The 20,905-nt window shown below is 38.4% G+C and overlaps 1 protein-coding gene across 18 annotated transcripts in view; it reads left to right on the forward strand.

The window, feature by feature from the left end:
* Window positions 1–20,905, forward strand: part of HCFC2 (host cell factor C2) — a 44,458-nt gene that overhangs the window by 337 nt on the left and 23,216 nt on the right. For 11 of the 18 annotated variants that reach the window (XR_004965861.1, XR_004965865.1, XR_004965862.1 and 8 more), the window contains exons 2-8: window positions 1,693–1,841; window positions 3,280–3,440; window positions 9,963–10,171; window positions 11,614–11,698; window positions 14,430–14,536; window positions 14,641–14,833; window positions 19,730–19,971. Coding sequence is in view for 13 of the 18 variants with exons in the window: in XM_036297993.1 (XP_036153886.1) it covers window positions 1,693–1,841; window positions 3,280–3,440; window positions 9,963–10,171; window positions 11,614–11,698; window positions 14,430–14,536; window positions 14,641–14,833; window positions 19,730–19,971 (1,146 nt within the window). In the remaining 5 variants the exon portion in view is untranslated. Of the gene's footprint in view, window positions 1–70; window positions 1,269–1,692; window positions 1,842–3,279; window positions 3,441–7,241; window positions 7,328–9,962; window positions 10,172–11,613; window positions 11,699–14,429; window positions 14,537–14,640; window positions 14,834–19,729; window positions 19,972–20,905 lie in introns of those variants that run through there. The other 7 variants (XM_036297994.1, XM_036297995.1, XM_036297992.1 and 4 more) reach the window with 6 other exon arrangements.

A 20,905-nucleotide genomic window follows, 5' to 3' on the forward strand; every position in this document is an offset into this window, starting at 1 on the left:
TGGGGGGCAGCTTCGTTTCCCCGGTGCCCCCCCCCGGGCGGAACCGGCCCCCGAGCGGGACGCGCCGGCCCTCCGGCGTGCGGTCCCGACAATCACCACCCCCCCCACGCCCCGCCATCGCTAGCGGACGTCGGCGCGCGAGGGTGGCTGTTTCTAACCGCCTGTGCCTCCTTCCCAAGTCTCGTCCACCCCCGGTCCCTCTTCTGTCAAAAACCCAAACCAACCCCAAACCCAGGCGCCTCCGGACCTTCCCGGTCTTCGCCCTCTTTCCTCTCGGGAGGAAGGGAGGCTGGGGGCTGGGGTGCGGAGGGAAACCCAGAGGCTGCTGGTGCTTTCACTCCGATGCAGCCGGGTCTCGGGCAGGTGGCAGGTTAGATCCCCCCACCTCCGCTGGTAACCCCCTTAACTGTCGGGGAAGTGGTTGGGGTGGCGCAGCGCCTGTCGGTGCACAGTGGGGGGTGTGAGCCGCCGCTCCGCCCGGGAAGGGGACGGTCAGCCCGCGCGCCACCGCACGTCCCCTGCGCCCCTCGCCCGGGAGGCCTGGCCTTGGAGCACCTCCGCGGGTTAGAAAGGAAGTCGGGCTTCATTTTTCCCACCTGTAAATGCGCCCGCTGCCGGGAGCAGCCGGTTTCCTCGGTGTAAGGCTAATTCTCCTGAATGTGGGGTCTGGGCCACAGTCCCTTCTCTTGGACCCGGCCGCTCAGTCGTAGTGGTCACTGAAAGGCTAACACGGTGGCGGAATAGGGGGCATTTTATTTTTCTCACCCTCCCCTTCTCCTGGCACCCCGACATAGGAAGTGCTAAAGTTGTCTGGGCCCTGCCGGGCCGGCGTGGCTCGGCTGGTGGGAGCTCGGTCCTGTGCACGGAAAGGTGCTGGGTTCGGGTCCTGGGTCCGGGCGCACACACCGAGGCTGCGGGTTGGATCCCGGTGGGGGCGCCTGTGGGAGGCAGCCGGCTGATGTGTTTCTCTCTGTGTCTCTCTACCTTCCTCTCTCTCTCCAAAGTCAATAGAAAACATTTTTAAAACGTTATTTGACAATGTGGTGTAAAGCTTTCGCTTTGGGATAAGTTAGACCTGGTTTGAGTTTTGTTCCGCCAGTTTCCTAGAATCCGTGCTGTCGGATTTTTCACTTGTAAAACGGAGATGATGGTATCCAGCAGGGTTTTCGTAAGAGCTACATGATGTAGATCAGGGATTTCCAGCAGCAGCATTATGGACATTTGAATGAGAGAATTCTTTGTGGACGGGGACTGCACTGTACTTAATTGTAAGTTTGGCGGTATCCATAGCCTCTACCCATTACTAGCCAGTAGCACCATCCCCCTCCCTCCAGTTATGACAACTAAAAAATTCTGGTTTGCCCCTGGGTGAGGGGCAAAATCATCCCCAATTAAGGACCACTGATGTAGATGATATACATAAAGTACATACTCATAGTTTGTGATAAATTGCATTTAGGCCCTGGCCAGGTAGCTCAGTTGGTTAGAGCGTTGTCCCTATAAGCCAAGGTTGCAGGTTTGACATCTGGTCAGGGCACATACAAGAAGCAACCAATAAATACCTGAATAAGTGGAACAACAAATCAATGTTTATTTCTCTCCCCCCGCCCCCATTTCCTGCGCCCCCCCCCTCAAGTGCCAATAAATAAATAAAATAATTGCTTTTAATTTTGTTTCTGTTTTGGCAACTAGTTACAAATCAGTGGTTCCTACCAGCTGTTAGAGGAGACATCCCTCCAGGCTGTGCTGCCCATGGATTTGTCTGTGATGGTACCAGAATATTAGTATTTGGGGGAATGGTTGAATATGGAAGATACAGCAATGAGTTATATGAGTTACAAGTAAGTGTATTTCAGATTTATTATTTCAATGATATTGCTCATAATTCTTCAAAATATTTCATTAACATACTGAAAATAGTGTGAGCTTCACCTTGTATAGTTCAGAAGAAATTATTTCCACTTCACTGAAAAACTAGTTTTTAATGTAATCTTTTTCCAATACCCAGTGGAACATTTGTATCATTAAGATATCTGTTACTTAGCATCATTGTACATATTACATGTTTATGGCTTTGTATGTTAGTGCAGTTCTTCAACCTCAGCCTGCAGCAGAAGCACTGGGAGGGCTTGTGAAAACATAGGTGGCTGGGCCCTGCCTCCAGAGATTCTGATTAATATTGTCTGTAGTGGAACCTCGCTATATGCATTCCTACCAAGTTCTCACCTGCTGCTGCTGGTCCCCAGATAATACTTTGAAAACCTCTGCCTTAGTTATAGAAATAGTTACCCTCACACTAAACTTTTTTTTTCTGGCTAGACATACAAAAGAAGGATAGCAGTTTTACATATCCTTTCTCAATTTGACAATCTACTAAACCAGAGTCCACTGTCACAGACCTAATTGACTTTTATTCCTGAATTGTGCATATGTTCTCAGGGCCATGATCTATGTTTTCACAAGCCCTCCAGGTGCTTGTGTTGCAGGCTGAAGTTGAAGAACTGCACCAAAATACAAAAGCCTAAAAATATAACATGAGAGCATCTGGTAATTGGCAGATGTAGGTGGATTATACCTATTTGCAAGCAACTAATTTTAAAAATCGTTTTAGAAAGCATGTATAGCTAGAGAATAAGTTTTTGAGTTTGATTTGTTAAATTGTCTTTGTGCTTATTTAAAGGATAAAATATATACCATTAATGGAGTACCTAATTTCAGAAAGTAAGACTAAAAATTACATTTAATCTTAAAGCTATATATAATATTTAATGTTTCATTTGGAAAATATTTTAGGACTGTTAGTGTTTATTTTTATAAGCTTGATTTGCCATTGTATAAAGTTGTGAATATGACCCTAGCTGGTTTGGCTCAGTGGATAGAGTGTCAGCCTGGGGACTGAAGGTCCCAGGTTCTATTCTAGTCAAGGGCACATGCCCCTTTTGTGGGCTCGATCCCCAATAGGGGGCGTGCAGGAGGCAGCAGATCAATGATTCTCTCTGATCATTGATGTTTCTATCTCTTTCCCTCTCCCTTACTCTCTGAAATCAATAAAAACATATTTAAAATAAATTTATGAATATGGAGGATTAGACAGAATTTCTTTTGAAACATTTATTTTAATTCCAGAAGTTATTTGCTTAATTGTCATTTGTCCCAAAAGTACCTTTTTGGAGTCTTCTGATTGGATTCAGATTTAAATGCATTAGTATGATTTTATACTATTAGCAATATAGGAATACTTTCCTGATTTTGTCTGAGTGTATTTATGCTCTTTTTTAGGCAAGTCGTTGGTTATGGAAAAAAGTGAAACCCCATGCCCCTTCTTCTGGTTTACCTCCTTGTCCTCGGCTTGGACATAGCTTTTCTTTGTATGGTAACAAATGCTATTTGTTTGGTGGCCTGGCAAATGAAAGTGAAGATTCAAATAATAATGTTCCCAGGTATGCTGACCCTTTTTCAGGCCAAATGCTTATCTTATGATTAAGATTAAGAACATTTAGTTTCTTCCATCTTTAGTTATTAGAGTGGATGAAGCTTAGCCTTTTTTGCATAACTTAACAGAACAAATTTGTGTGCATTTATATTTTCCTTAGTCCCTGGAGTATATGTTTTCAAAACTGTGTCTTTTCTCATCAGAAATACTTATTAAATTGATACTAATATAACTGCTTATAGCAATATATTTGTATCTTTTGAACCTGCTAATGTATTTTGGTTGACATAAATGATCATGAAAAGTAACAAATGGTTATTTTCACATTGATTTCTCTGGGAATTTAGTGACAAATATTTGACTACAAAATGAAGGCCATCATTTCCATTATTCACACAGAAAGCTACTAGAATGGTTCACACAGGCAAATACTTTTGGAACCAATCCTTTCTTTTTCCAAACAGAATCACTACCTCTTTTGTTTTCACATAGTGTTTTGATCACACTGTCATTATAGCAGTCAGGATTTGGAGATTTAGAGTCTAAAAGGCTGTTTCTGATTCACTGTTCACTATGTGTGTCCTTTAGTAGAAGTAATCTAAGCCTGCTTCCCTTCATTGAAATCGGAGTGATTAAATACCTACCTTTTAGTGTCATTGTGATGGCTAAAAAAGATCATTGGCATAATTTTCAAAGCACTTTGAGGTTGCCACCAGCACATAATACAGTAGTTATTATGACCATGATAATGGGTCTTTTTACTACATTAAATTAATGTTAGAGTCTTAGTTTTTATTTTTAAACTTTAAAAAATAACACTTACTAAAACATGGAAAATTTGGAAACTGGAGAAAAGGAAAAATAATTTATTCTACCACACTAATGCAGATACTTTTACTTTGAGCATGTCTTTTTTTCATTTTTTCTATTAAACAGTTTTTTTTAGATAGAGACTCATAAAAATTAGAAAGTATGTAAAGTTCTTTCTCACAGCATCAATGTCCCCCACATAGGCAAACACATAATTCAATTTGATATGTATCTTTTGGGACCTTTTTCATGTAATACATTGTATTACTCAACTTTTCTTAAGTTATTGTATGTAGCTGGCAAGCTTCCCGAGTTTATGCTACTTGAGGGTGCAAATAGATACATGCAGTATTTTCTAAAGCTTCTGACTAAAGCTAGTACATTCAGTTCTGTTCACATTCCATTGGCCTAAGCAAGTCATAAGGCCAAGCCTTCAGGAATGATTCCAGGGATATATGTTCTACTTACTGGGAGAGGAGAATTGGAAACATTAATTTGATCCTACAAAGACATGTATTTTCTTTTATAGAAGTGGGATATTTCTTTTTGCTCTTGACTTTGGGTGTGTACTTGTTTGTTTTTGTTGTTTTATTCTTTTAAGGATATAGCTTGGAGCTCTTTTCATGGCAGCAGGTATATATTGACCTTGTTTTTTAAAGGCTGAAAGTAGTGTGAATTATGCAAATTACTTAACCAGTGCCCTGCTGATGGACATTTAAATATCTTTCTTTTTTGCTATTAGTCTTGGCACATGTATAAATATTTTTGTAAGACTGATAGTTATAAGTGGAATTGAGGAGATGTCAAAGGGTATTTACATTTAAATTTTTTAGGTACTCCTGATACTCCTGAGTCAGTCTCCAAAGAGAAAGACAATTTATATTCCTAATAACAGTGTACAAGAATGCCTACACCCTTGGCAATACTGAATTGTGTCACTCTTCTTAATTGTTGCTAAGCTAATTGATGAATATATTACACTAGAGGCCTGGTGCACAGATTCGTGCACCAGTGGGGTCCGTTGGCTTGGCCTGTGCCTCTTGCAATCCGGAACCCCTCGGGGGATGTCAGAGAACCAGTTTCAGCCTGATCCCCACAGGCCAGGTGGAGGGACCCCACCGATGCACAAATCTGTGCACCGGGCCTCTAGTATGCATATAAGATCTTGGGTTAATCTCTTCCGCCCTCCCCCCTCCTCCCTTCCCTTTGAGATTCATCAATCTGTTCCATGTTCCATGCCTGAGGTTTCTGCTCCTGCATTGAGCATCTGCCCCCTGGTGGTCAGTGTGCATCATAGCTACCGGCCAGTTGAACAGTCGGCTGATCAGCTGGTTGCTTAGGCTTTTATATATATAGATAGATGATTTTATTTTGATATTTTTTAAATTGGAAATGAGTTTCATTAATTGCTTTTTGGACATTTGCAATTCCTATTTTGTATAGATTGCATGGATATAGCACATTTGTTTATCTATATTATCAGTTGATGGACATTTGGATTATTTCCAGTTTTGGGCTTTTATGAATAATGCTGCTGTAAACATTTACATACAAAGTTTTGTATGGACATATATTTATTTCTCTAGATTAGAAACCTAGAAGAATTACTGGGTCATATGGTAAATTTACATTTAAGTTCTTAAGAACTTCCAAGCTGTTTCCAAAGTGACTATTTCATTTTACATTCCCACCAACAATTTATGAAGGTTCTTGTTTCTTCACTTTCTTGCTAACACTTGTTATTGTCTGCCTTTTTTATTGTCACCAATGTAGTGGTATGTCATTGTGGTTCATTTTCCTATTGACCAATGATATTGAGCATCTCTTCATGAGCTTTTCAGCCATTTGGTGAAATTTCTATTCAACTCTTCATTGATTTTTAAATGAAGTTGTTTATGTTCTTATTATTGAACTAGAGGCCCGATGCACGAAATCCGTGCAAGAGTAGGCCTTCCCTGGCTGCCGGCACCGGCTTCCCTTCGGCACCTGGGACCCAGGCTGCTCTCTGGCCGCCGGCAGGCATCTGGGACCCGGGCTTCCCTCTGGCTGCCGGCAGGCACCTGGGACCCGGGCTTCCCTCACAGCCCTGGCTTCATCCGGAAGGTCGTCCAGAAGGACATCTGGAAGGATGCCTGGCCTAATTAGCATATTTTGCTTTTATTATTATAAATTGTAAGAATTCTTTATATTCCTGGATACAAGTTTGTTTTTAATCAGAAATGTGATTTATAAATATGTTCTTCCAGTCTAGCTTGTCTTTAATTTTCTTAATGGTATCTTTTTTTTTTTTAATATATATATATTTTTTTAATATATTTTATTGATTTCCCACAGAGAGGAAGGGAGAGAAATAGAGAGTTGGAAACATCGATGAGAGGGAAACATCGATCAGCTGCCTCCTGCACATCCCCCACCGGGGATATGCCCGCAACCCAGGCACATGCCCTTGACCAGAATCGAACCCGGGACCCCTCAGTCCGCAGGCCGACGCTCTATCCACTGAGCCAAACCGGTTTCGGCTTTTTAAAATATATTTTATTGGTTTTTTACAGAGAGGAAGGGAGAGGGATAGAGAGCTAGAAACATCGATGAGAGAGAAACATCGATCAGCTGCCTCCTGCACACCTCCCACTGGGGATGTGCCCGTAACCAAGGTACATGCCCTTGATCGGAATCAAACCTGGGACCCTTCAGTCCGGAGGCCAACACTCTATCCACCGAGCCAAACCAGTTAGGGCTTAATGGTATCTTTTGAAGCACAAAGTTTTTAATTTTGATAAGCCCAACATATTAATTTTTTATTTTATGGATCAGGCTTTTAATGTCATATTTAAGAACTCTGCCTAGCTCATGCTTTTGAAGATTTGTTCCTCTATTTTCTTCTAAAAGTTTCATAGTGTTAGCTCTTACATGTATATGTATGATTCATTTTGAGTTAATTTTTTTTCCTGGGGGAAAGTAAATGTCTAAATTCATCTTTTTACATGTTGATATACAGTTGTCCCAACACCATTTGTTGAAAAGACTATCCTTTTCCCATTGTATTGCCTTGGCATCTTGGTTGAAAATCAGTTGACCCAAAGTGTAAGTGTTTATTTTTGGACTCTCAATTCTGTTCCATTGATCTATATGTCTAGCCTTATGCCAGTACCACACTGTCTTGATTACTGTAGTTTTGTAGTAAGTTTTGAAATTGGAAGATGTAAGTTCTTAAATATTATTCTTTCTCAAGAGTGTTTTGGCTATTTTGGGTGCTTTACATTTCTATGTAAATTTTAGGATCAGTTTGCCAATTTCTGCACAAAGTTCTGTTGGAATTTTGATAGTGATTGTGTTGAATATATAGATTGAATTGTGGAGAGTTGCTATGTTATTAATATTGAGTTTTCCAATCCATGAACATGGAATGTCTCTCCATTTATGTAGACCTTCTTTCGTTTCTCTCAGCAATATTTTGAGGCTTTCAATGTACAAGTCTTGCTCTTATTTTGTTAAATTTATACTTAATTTTTTATTATTTTCGAGTTCATTACTAGTATATCGAAATACAGTTGGTCTCTGTATATTGGTCTTGTATCCTCTGACTTTGCTGAATTCATTTATTATTTTAATCATATTTTCATGGATTTCAGTTTTATTATTGACTCTTGGGAGTTCTTTGTATGTTGGTTTAATATGTTCCAAATACTCATTCCAAATCTTCTGTTTCCCTTTTTCTTTTATAGAGTTCTTATTTTTGTTTATCAAGTTTGACAATATTTTATTTTATGGCTTTCTGGTGTTATATCTTGTTTAGGAAGACTCTTTTACTCCAAAACTATAAAAATAATTTTTTAGGTATTCTAATACATTCACAACTTTGTTTTTTGTTTAAAACATTAATACATTTAGAATGTATTTTTGTGACTATTGTTTACTTTTCTTCATAATGGAGTTCCAATTCTCCCACCACCATTTATTAAGTAAGCCATTTTTTTCTTGTTAATTTGAAGCCCTATCTCTGTCATATCTTTATCCTCAAATAAATGGGTCTTTATCTAGGCTCTCTAGACCAGGAGTTCAAACTATACTTACTCTGTGGGCCAAATTTGGCCTGCTGCCTATTTTTTGTTAATAAAGTTTTATTGGAATGTAGCCATGCCCATTCATTTACATATTGACTCTGACTGCTTTCTATTGAAAAAGCAGAGCTGAGTAGTTGTGACAGACTTTATGACCTGCAGAGCCTAAAATGTTTATTTTTTGACCCTTCACCAAAAAAGTTCGTCAACTCTTGTGCTAGGTTCTATTGTTTCATTGGTATATTTATCTTTTTATCATTAATTGTGATATTTGCTGTAGGTTTCTAATATATATCTTTAATCAGATTAAAGTAGTTTTCTTAAAAATCATTTGGGAATAGGTTACTAGTTTTACCTTTAAGCCTTTTTTTTATGCTTACCTCCTTTTTCCATATATTCTTAAATCTTATTTTAGATTGAAATAATGTTAATAAATTAATTTTTTGGTCAGTCTTTCTTAGTGATTATTTAGACCTCACAACCACAGTTATCAACATCAATTTAAATATAATTATAAATTGCTATTTTCTTTGCTCTTCTATTTCTCTTATTCAGTGTATTTTTTCTTGGATTTCTTTTTATTTTTCCTGATTGACATCTAGAATCACTTTTTCCTAAAACAATTATATGGCTAAACTTTGAAATTTTATATACCTCAACTGTTTTAATTTTGCTTTCATATTTGAGTAGTAATTTAATAGGAAATAAGTTTCTGTAAACATTATTTTATTGAAAACATTCATGTCACAGATAAGAAGTTTGTGCCAGTTCCAAAAGTAAAAAAGTTGTATAGGACATTGTTGTATAGGACATTATAGAGTGAAAATTTAAAAAGAAAGAGAACTTGCAAAACAACATTTGTAATATGCCTCATTTATACATTTGTGGATATCCACACAGAAGTCTTACCAATTATTATCAGTAGTAATATTTTTTGTAACCTCATACCATGTAATAAATTGCTCTAAAAGTTAGTGATGCAAAGTAACCATTTTATTACACTCAAGGATTCTGTGCATTAGGAATTCAGACAGAACATAGCAATAATGATTAGGCCTCAGATGGGAATGCATGAATGGTCACTTGCATGTATGATGCCTCAGCTGAGATGGCTGAAGGGTGGACTCAGCTGGGACTGTCATCCTTTGTCCCTACGTATGGCTCCTCTAGATGGTGGTTGTATGATAGTTGGACTTACATTCTGGTTCAAGATTTCATAGTGAAGCTGCATTGGCCTTCTGTGACTCAGCCTCAGAAGTCACATACTGTCATTTCATCATACACTACTAGTTAGAGCAGTCACAGGCCTGCCCAGGATCAAGGGAGAGGACATAGACCCTACCTCCTGGTGGGAAGAGTGTCACAGAATTTATGGCTATGTTTTAAAACTATAATGGTTATTGTCATGGACAAGAGTGTTGGCTAAATGATGGCAGAATTTTTTAGATCTCTTCTGTTCTACTTATCCCCAGAAGGGTGCCTGATATATAGTAGTGTTTGGTAAATATGTGTTGATGATTAGGTATGGGGTTTCTGCTCTCATAATGTTTTTCTGTACTATATGAATTTTCACAGTAAGCATATATTACCTTTGTAGGTAGAAAAAAATGAAAGGTATACATTATGCTAATGTTTTCATTTTTTTAATGATATCTTAGATATTTAAATGATTTCTATGAATTGGAGCTACAGCATGGTTCTGGTGTTGTGGGTTGGAGCATTCCAGTGACTAAAGGGATTGTGCCTTCGCCAAGAGAATCTCACACAGCTGTTATATATTGCAAAAAAGATTCTGGAAGTCCTAAAATGTATGTTTTTGGTGGAATGTGTGGTGCTCGCCTGGATGACCTATGGCAACTCGACTTAGGTAAGTTTAACTTGATTCAGGCTCAAGAACTGGTTATGATTGATAAAAGCAAATATAAAAATTGCTTTGAAAAATATTTTTTATTACAGTATTGATTGAGTTGCACTTAGATTTATTTATAACTAGAGGCCCGGTGCATGAATTTGTGCACCAGTGGGGTCCCTCGGCCTGGCCTGGGGGATCGGGCTGAAACCGGCTCTCCAACATCCCCCAAGGGGTCCCAGATTGCAAGAGGGTGCAGGCCAGGCCGAGGGACCTCACCAGTGTACACTCAGGGCCGGGGAGGGAAGCGGGAGGTTGGCAAGCTGGGGAGGGACCATGGGAGGGCTCCAGGGCATGTCTGGCCCATCTTGCTCAGTCCCAATAGGCCAGACCCCAGCAGCAAGCTCACCTATTAATTGGAGCATCTTCCCCCAGTGGTCAGTGCACATCATAGGAAGTGGTTGAGCAGCCTTAGCATATCATTAGCATATTATACTTTGATTGGTTGAATAGATGACTGGACATTTAGCATATTAGGCTTTTATTATATAGGACTAGCACTGTAGACATTACCAGGGGCAGCAGGGTGTGATGTGAATGGTTCCTGCTGATCAATTAGATTGAACAAGTGGGTGTTTATGACAGTGACTCTCCTGTATTTCCTGTCAGTAGGATCACCATATGTCCTGGTTTGCTTTAATGGTCCTAGCTCATGCCTATTATCCCATGTAATTATCCATAGCATCCACTTTCACTCTGAAGTGTCCCAGTTGGGGATGATCACATTTATATCGTTACTCTTATCTACAGGAAATGTAGCATTAGTAATGTTACTGCTGGTCAGCGAAAAACCTTGGGTACCTCTTTTTAAAAAAATCCTCATCCAAAAAAATAAAAATAAAAAAATTCTCATCCAAGGATATGCTCTTTACTGATGAGAGAGAGGGGGTTTGGGGGGGCAAAGAGATATATCAATGTGAGAGAAACATCAATTGGTTGCCTTCTTGCATGCTCCCCAACAGGAATCCAACCCGCAACCTTTCAGTGCTCGGGGTGATGCTCCAACCAACTGAGCCATACCAGCCATGGCTTGAGTAGCCCTTTTTAAAGAGATCCTAGGAATAAATAATTGGGGAGTAGGTATGCCTCTTACTTTTGACTGTCTCTGCCCAGTGTACTCTTACGTAAAATATTAAAATCCCTAATGTCCCAATTCAGAATTGATGGCATTCTAAATACATCCCTCTATTACAAGTACTAACAATAAAGTATAAATAGATTTCTGTGACTAGCAATTTATGTCAGTTGGAAATGTTTAAAATAAAATTCAAGTAACAGTTTTGAAATATTTTTTCTTTATTTTAGTAAGACCTTTTTGGTTTTAATTTTTAAAATTCTGCAAGTTGAGATAGTTTGCTGTTATTAGATCAAGTTGCTAATATCCTTATCTTTACTTTTAGAAACTATGTCATGGTCAAAACCAGAAACTAAAGGGACAGTGCCACTTCCACGAAGCCTTCACACAGCCAGTGTTATAGGAAACAAGTATGGTGCTTTTTTGTTTTCACTGTTTTTAAACTGAATAGAAACATCGAACAGACTGTCAAACCTCAGAGGAAGGCAGGGAGAGTGGAGGGAGGGCAATGGGGGAAAAAGGGGACATATGTAATATTTTCAAAAATAAAGATTTATTTTTTTTTAAAAAAGAAAGATATACCCAAAGAAGAGTGATGCTACTAGTTTCTTAGAAATATATTACTGAATTTAATAATGTTTGTGCTTACTGAAGCTAAAAAAATATGCCTACAGAAGCTAAAATGCTTAATGTGCCATTTTCTTATCATGCTGCCTCTTATACTTCTTACATTCTTTACAATGCCTTGCACAGAGTACGTATTACGTAAGTGTAACGCAAAGTGTTGTCGAAGTGATCAGTCCTCCATTGACAGGTTTGACACACCTCACTGTTTCTTTTTACATATTTTTGGTAGTGCTTGATTTGTACTCGGCTGTTACTCAGTATGTGCATTCCATGGTTATACTTTTGATGGAGTTATGGTTAGACTACAGACTCTGAAACTAGATTGCCTGAATTCAAGTCCCAGCTTTGCTGTTTGTGCTATATGACCTGGGGCAAGGAAACCTAACCTATTTGTATCTCAATCTTCTGAAATATAAAATGCTGATGATAATAAAACCTGCTTCACAAAGTTGTCAGGAGAATTAAATGGGTTGATACATTTAAAATATTTCAAACAGTGCCTGGTACATAGAGGCACTTAATGGTTAGCTATTACTGTTGTCAACAAGTAAATGCCCTTATTTGTGCAACACTGGGCCAGAATTAGTTTTTTTTTTTTAATATATTTTTATTGACTTCAGAAAGGAAGAGAGAGGGAGGCAGAGATAGAAACATCAGTGATGAGAGAGAATCATAGATTGGCTGCCTCCTGCACGCCCCATACTGGGGATCGAGCCCATAACCCGGGCACGTGCCCTGACCCGGAATCGAACCGTGGCCTCCTGGTTCCTAGGTCGATGCTCAACCACTGAGCCACGCCGGCCGGGCTTGAACTAGTATTTTTAAAAATAAAATTTAAGTATTTAATTAAATAGGGACTTTACCCTAAGAGCAGTGTTTTTGGAAACAGTTGCAATTTAGATCCTCATTAGTTCTTTTTAAAATTTTTTACTAAATTGCCCTAGCTGATTTGGCTCAGTGGATAGAGCTGCAACCTGTGGATGGAAGGATCCCAGGTTCGATTCCAGTCAAGGGCACAGACCTCGGTTGCAGGCTCCTCCTCCCTGGTTGGGGCTTGTGCAGGAGGCAACCAATCGATGTGTTTCTCTCACATCTATATTTCTCTCTGTCTTTCCCTCTCTCTTCCACTCTCTAAAAATCAATGGAAAAATATCTTCAGGTGAGGACTGAACAAATGAAAACAAACAAAATTTTATTAAACTTACTGGAGTGACATTGGTTAATAAAATTATATAGGTTTCAAGTATACAATTCTGTAATACATTATCTGTATATTGCATTGTGTGTTCACCACCCAAAGTCGTCTCCTGTCATCTTATTTATTAGTTTGTTTTTCAAAATAGACAAGCAAAATATGTTTTAGGAAACAACTAGTTGTAATTTAGAACCTCACTAGTTTTATTTAAAAACATTTTTTAATTTATTGATTTGAGAGAGAGAGCAAGAGAGAGAGACATCATTTTTATACATTCATTGATTGATGTTTGTATGTGCCCTGGCCAGGGATCAAACTTGCAATCCTGGTGCATCCAGACAGTGCTCTAACCAACTGAGCTACCCAGCTAGGACTCATTAGTTCTATCTATCTATCTATCTATCTATCTATCTATCAATCATCTATCTATCTATTTATTTATTTATTTATTTATTTATTTTTCAATATATTTTATTGATTTTTTACAGAGAGGTAGGGAGAGGGATAGAGAGTTAGAAACATCCATCAGCTGCCTCCTGCACATTCCCTACTGGGGATGTGCCCGCAACCAAGGTACATGCCCTTGACCGGAATCGAACCTGGGACCCTTGAGTCCGCAGGCTGACTCTCTATCCACTGAGCCAAACCGGTTAGGGCAGTTCTTTTTAAAAAGTAGACATTTTTTAAAACAGCAGAACCCTTTTATAAAATGTAGCTTTTCATTGGAACTCTAATATATAAGAGATTAAAAATAGAGCTTCTCTGGTTAGCTTGAAGTCACATGGGACCCAAGCTCTACTGGATGAGCCTTTCTCCTTCATTAGCCATTAGGGGTGTCTCAAGAACCGCGAGGGCACTAAAAACATAGTTTAAAGTTTTTTATTTGAGTGATATCAGTGGCCAGACTAATAAGAAACTTAATTCTCTTTGGTTACTATATGCATACAATTCTAAATTTGACTTTGAATGTCATGGATCATTTGAGTATCTTTCTGACTGAGATACCCTTAGTATATTACATCAGTATTGATTTTCAAATGCATAATAATCGAAATATTCCCCACTTTGAATAACTTGCCAGAGAGAGATAATTTTGATTCTTTTTTGCTTCATAAGATTGTAAACTCTTGAAAGACGTCTACTTTATTCATTATCTTATTTCCATTACCTTGGCATTGACGAGTGAATAGTTCTATAGCTTGGTGTCAACAAATAAGACATTTAAGTCTATTATTAGGATTTTAAATCTAAATAATAAAATTAAAGCTTTAGGAAAAAATTTAACTACTTTATGTTCTTTTTGTCTGTTCATTTTTTAGGATGTACATTTTTGGAGGATGGGTTCCACATAAGGGGGAAAATATTGAGGCTTCATCTCATGATTGTGAATGGAAATGTACCAGTTCATTTTCTTACCTAAATCTGGGTGAGTCTTTTAAGAGTTGCTTATTGAAATAGAATTTATTAACAAAAGAATTTTTGTTTTGTTTAAGAATAACAGATTAGTCATGGATATTTCTATCTTTTTAGATACAGCAGAGTGGACCACCCTAGTATCAGATTCTCAGGAAGATAAAAAAAATTCAAGACCAAGACCAAGAGCTGGGCACTGTGCTGTTGCAATTGGCACACGATTGTATTTTTGGAGTGGAAGAGATGGCTACAGAAAAGCACTGAATAGTCAAGTTTGCTGCAAGGATCTTTGGTATCTTGATACTGGTAGGTAAGAATATTCAACAGATAAATATTTTCCTTTAGGTAAATAAGTATTGGAATAATGTCTGTCTTTTGAGACATTATTCCACTGCTTGTCTTTCCCATAATTAAAAATACATACGAGATGGGTGGCGGGGGCAAAAAGGGGAGAAATGGGAGACATCTGTAGTACTATCAGCAATTAAAAAATACAAAAAAAAATAAATATACATGGAAGAGCCCTGGCCAGAGTGGCTCAGTTGGCTGGAATCACATATTCTGAAAGGTTGTGGGTTTGATTCCTGGTCAGGGCACATACTTAGGTTGCGGGTTTGATTTCTGGTCACGACACGTACAGAAGACGACCAATTGATGTTCTCTCTCGCATCGATGTTTGTCTCTCTGTCTCTGTCTCTCCCTCGACCTCCTCTCCTCCCTCCTTTCCTCTCTCTCTCTCTCTCTCTCTCTCTCTCTCTCTCTCTCTCTCTCTCAAATCAATAAGCATATCCTTGGAGGAGAATTTAAAAAATTCATGGAAGAAATAATATATGTAGATACTTCCCACTCCAGGAGAGTTTCTTAATTTCCCTCTCCTTGAGGGTAGACTGGATTTAGTGACTCCCTTCCAAAGAACAGAGTATGAAAGGGAAAAATAGAAGCTTTACAGTGGAGAAACCTGGCAAACAGCACCTTAAGTGAGTAATCAAGGTTCATATCACTAGTGATAAGTCATGTTGATATCATTTGCCCCTGCCTCCCATATCATGAGATAAGAAGAAACTTCACCCTTGTGATATCCCAAAAATCCATTACTCCATTCTAACTGTGAGAACATATCAGACAAACCCAAAGTGAGGGACATTCTTTTCTGCAGACTGTGTGAACAGTACTGTTCAAATTTTCAAAATGATGGAAAACAAGGAAAGACTGAGAAATAGTCACAAATTGGAGGAGACTAAGGAGACATGAAGACTAAATGCAAGGTGATGCCCTAGATTGGATCCTGAAACAAAAAAAAGACATTAATTGAAAAACTGGTGAAATCTGAATAGTCTGTAGTCTATGTTAATTTCTTTTTTTAATTGATTTTTTAAAGAGAGAGGAAGAGGGAGATAGAAACATTGACTTGTTCCAGTTAGTTATGCATCAGTTGGTTGATTCTTATATGTGCCATGACCAGGGATAGAACCCACAACCTTGGCGTATCAGAAAGATGCTCCAACCAACTGAACTACCAGGCCAGGGCCTCCAATGTTCATTTCTTAGTTTTAACAGATGTGTTAGCATTAAGGGAAAACAGGAAAGGATATATGAGAATTCTTTGCAATTTTTCTATAAATCTAAAATTATTCCAAAATAAAAAGATTTTTTAAAAAAGTATTATAACACCAAAAATATTTTAAATATGGAACTCACTGCTGGGAGCCGGTCCATGCTTGCTGTTTCAAGGGACCTGGCATATATGGCATACTGTTCTTAATATGTTTGCTCACCTTCTTGGCACTATGTGTTTTAACCAAGGTCTCTGAGAAAGGTTGTTTCCCCAGGTAGGGATTTTCCCCTGAAGTTAGGGAGGGAATAAAACCTCTTAACTAAGTGCCAGGCGGGTAATTAATCACTTTAACTATGAACAATCATGCTTAAGCTACATAATCTTTACTCCCTGGAATGGAGATAAGAAACGCCCTAACCTTTGTAATAGAGATTGATAGGATTGAATCAACTGGTATAAATACAGTTGTAACAAGACAGTAAGACACAGAACTAAGAAGACAGAACCTACACAGAACCTAGAGACAGAAGAACTTCGCTGGAGAGAACATGGCAAAAGATCCTGGACTGAACCTGACTACAGAAATTGGCAAGAGAACCTGACTAGAACCTGGTAACTGAACCTGGCTGGAGAACCTGGACAGAACCTGGCTGGAGAACCTGGAGAACCTGGCTGGAGAACCTAGCAAGACAACATGGACACAGAACCTGGCTGGAGATCCTAAGCAGAACTTCGCTGGAGATCCAGACCAGAACTTGGCTGGAGATCCTGGCTAGAGATCCTGGCTAGGCTGCTGATCAACTGAACGCTGTATCCATGTCATTCCTTCTTCGCCGACTCCATCCACACCTTTGGGGACCCCTGGACCTGCTGGGGTTGGACCCCGGCATCTCACATCTATTTTTTCAATAAATATTTCTTGATTGACAGCTGTGTACCAGAAATTGTTCCAAATGCTAAAAATACAGCAATGAACAAGACTGATAGTTTCTCTGCTTTCAAAGATCTCATATTCTAAGAGAGTATGAGGGCAGGGAGATGATGGACAATAATCCAACAAATTAACAAAATAAGTTTCTGGTCAGTATGTGAAGACAGTAAGAGAGATCAATGAGATAGTGAGGGGGAGGGGGGGAGTGGCTACTAGGAATGAAAGGAGGGGTGGCTACTTCAGAATGGGGAGTTAGAAAAGGATGAGATGGCATTTGGGATGTAATCCCAATGGTGAGAAGATGCCATCCATGTAAAAAGCTGGAGGAAAACTAGAAGAGGAGTGAGTGAATAGCAAGTGCAAGGGCCCTAAGATGGGAATACTTGGCATGTTTGGGAACAGATTTAAGCTGAGGAAAAGTAGAGAGTGCAGGAATGGAGGTTAGAGACGTGACCATAGGACAGATCATGTAAGGCCTCCAACACCTTAGTAGAGTTTAAATTGTTTTTAAAGTACAATAGTAACTTTTTAGTTTGAAGGAGAGGCATGCTATGATCTATTGAACATTTTGGAACAGTCACTGCAGTTGTGTGGAAAATAAATGATAGCGGTCAAAAGTGCACACATGGGAGACAGGAGGCTTTTGCAGTAGACAAGGAAGTCAGACGATAGTGGTGACAGTGGAGATGAGGAGAAATGGATAAATTCAGAATATATTTTGGAGTTCTTGTTGATGGAATTTGCTGTGGCAGATGACAGAAAGAGAGGAGTGGAGGATGAAGTTTTTTGCATGAAAAATGTGGTGGTATTTCCATTTACTGAGATGGGGAAGACAGGTGAGAAAACAAGCTTTGGGGAAATTGAGTTCCATTTAGACTGTGCTAGACCATGAAATAACAAGATCAAGTAGGCAGGTTAGTGAATAAAGAAGTCTGGAGGCCAGTAGAAAAATCAGATCTGGAGATGTAATATGTGTTGTTATATGAGAAAAGCAGATGATAAAACATACCTATGTTTTTTATAGTGTATAAACAGAAAAATCTTGAAAGATTCACTGTGTACCACAATATTATCTACGGGGCTAGATCAGACATTTCTTAAAAGGTTTTCTCTCTTATCTGTATTATCTATAATAGCATATATTACTTTGGTAATGTAAAAAGAGTTTAATTTTAAAATTAAGATTATGAAAAAATAATAAATGGAAAAAGTTAGAGACTATGAAAGAAGCACATACTAGCAAGCGGGAGAAAAAATATAGAAAATCCAACGTACTGATTCATATTTGAAATTGGGAATTATTAAGTGAAGTCCAAAGATAAGCTTCAGTCCCTGAGATTGGAAGAAAAATGTGTGCATGTAAGTTTTTCTCAGTAGCAGGTATGTCACTTTAAGCAGAGTCTCTAAGAGATCTATGACTTTTATAACACTTATTTTTATTTACTTACTAATGGGAGAAAGAGGAAGGGCTAGAGAGAGACAGACAAACAGACCTCGATTTGTTCCATTTATTTATGCATTCATCGGTTGATTCTTTAAAAAAAAAAATGTGTGTGTGTGTGTGTGTGTGTGTGTGTGTGTGTATAATTGATTTCAGAGAGGAAGGGGGTGGGAAGAGAGAGAAAAACAGCAAAGATGACAGAGAATCATTGAGTGGCTACCTCCTGCATGCCCCCTACTGGGGATTGAGCCCACAACCCAGGCATGTGCCCTTGACTGGAATTGAGCCTGAGACCCTTCAGTTCACAGGCTGACGCTCTATCCACTGAGCCAAACCAGCTAAGACCATCGGTTGATTCTTGTATGTGCCCTGACAGAGTATCAAAGTTACAACCTCAGTGCATCAGGATGACACTATAACCAATTGAGCTACCCAGCCAGGGCCCTGGATCTGGGACTTTTAAAAGGATAAAAGTCATTGGCTTTAAATAGCCATTTTTTCCATAAATCTTTCCATAAAAGGCGTTAGACATGAATATTTATCTAAAAGTAATTATGGCTCTCTGTGTCTGTCCCTCCATCAGAGGGCAGGCTCTCTCTGTCTGTTCCTCGAGTCAGAGGGCAGATACTTAAAAAAATAAAAAATAAAATAAAAGTAATTATGGCCACTAATCATAAGGGCCATTTTGCTTTTCCTTTTGATAAGTTAGCATCAGTTTTGTGGGTGGTGTATGAGGGCTCTTCATTTTGCTTTTTTTCACTTTTAAACTTTGTGCACTTGATAATATTTAAAAGAGTAATATAATTCCATAAGGCTTTTTATGAATAGTGGTCTTTTGCTCCCACTCTCCTCCCATTATCCTTGCCTCACAAGCATCCATTTTTAACTCTGTTCATTCTTCTTTGATATTTACTTCCATATCTACATATAACATACGTATACTGTTACTTGGATTTTTTTCAGTTTAGGCATAATATGCTCACTTTCTACTATAGAAGTTACGGATTTATCTTTCCCCACCATTCCCTACTTCCTATTCTCTCAATATAAATACACCAACATTTTGTTAGAGTAATATTCAATGTTTATATCGTGACTATGTAAACATTGTTCACAGGTGGGCCATATAGAGTATGCTGAATACCTTCCTTGTCCTATTTTTTATTTGCCATGGATTAATAACTATCACTTTTGTTTTAGATTTGTATGTTTTTTTTACCACTAATTCAATCCATACTCTGTTATTTGCTTAAATTTTCTCTCATCTCCTTATGGTTAGATGCATCAGATGTTCTATCAAATTTCATCATCTTGAAGAGATTACTTCTGCTTCAATCTGGGTGATTGCTCTCCACAGATTGAGCACAGCTATCATCTTGGAGTCTCCCTTCAGCATCCTCCTGGGGATATGTTTTGCCTCTCACTTGTACCGGATTTCCTGTTTCCTGGATCCTGTGTTTTTCCCTATCTTAGTTTATGTCCTCATTTTTGTGGAACACATCCCAGGAAAAGGGTGCATAGGTGACAATTTATTTTGAGATCTTGCATTATTTGAAAATATGTTTAGTCTCCCTTTTGACGTAACTGACGGTTTGCATGGATATATAATTCTACAATAGAAATCATTACCCTTAAGAATTTTAAAAACATTTTTATATTGTATTCAAGCTTCTAATGTTTTTGTTGAAAAATCTGAACCACTTCTGATTTTTGCTCCTTTTAAATGTGTCCTTTCCCCTCACTCCTGATAACATTTAGGATTTTTTTCTTCATCCCCAACTTGGTCTTAATTTTCATGATGATGTGCTTGTTGTGTGCCTGTTTTTAATTGATTGTTTTGAGTACTCAGTGGACTCTTTCTGGAATTTCGTGGTCTTCAGTTCTGGGAATTTTTTTGATTTATTTCATTGATTTGCACCCTACTGTTTTCTCTCTTCTCTCTTCATGTAACTTCTGTTAAATGCTTGGTTTACCTCCTGTAACCATACTTTTGTTCAGGTGTAGGTTGCTGTACTTTGAGTAACATAAATAAATTGGATTGTTAATAGGGTCATGGAGGAATATACATGGGAGTAGTTAAAGGATCTAGGCTTAATTATCCTCTAAATTAGGCCCATCAAATTTTTTCTGTAATGGCTCAAGTAGTAAATATTTTAGGTTTTGCAAGCCATATGGTCTCTGTTATAACTACTCAACTCTGTTGTTGTACCATGAAAGCAGTCATAGACAATACATAAAAAAATGAGCATACCTTCAATAAAACTTCATTTACAAAACATTCATATGAGCTATAGTTTGTTAACTGCTACTCTAAAAGATACAAAGAGATATTAGATGTACTCTGTAGGGGTTAAGTTATCATTTATAGATTTCAGTTCACTAGAAGAATTAATTGTCTTATATAACTGTGCAAAGATGTGATATACTACCTCTGGAATTGTGAGTTCTGTGGTTT

This window comes from Myotis myotis, unplaced genomic scaffold, assembly GCF_014108235.1.
Source record: "Myotis myotis isolate mMyoMyo1 unplaced genomic scaffold, mMyoMyo1.p scaffold_m19_p_3, whole genome shotgun sequence".
NCBI classification, from domain to species: Eukaryota; Metazoa; Chordata; class Mammalia; order Chiroptera; family Vespertilionidae; genus Myotis; species Myotis myotis.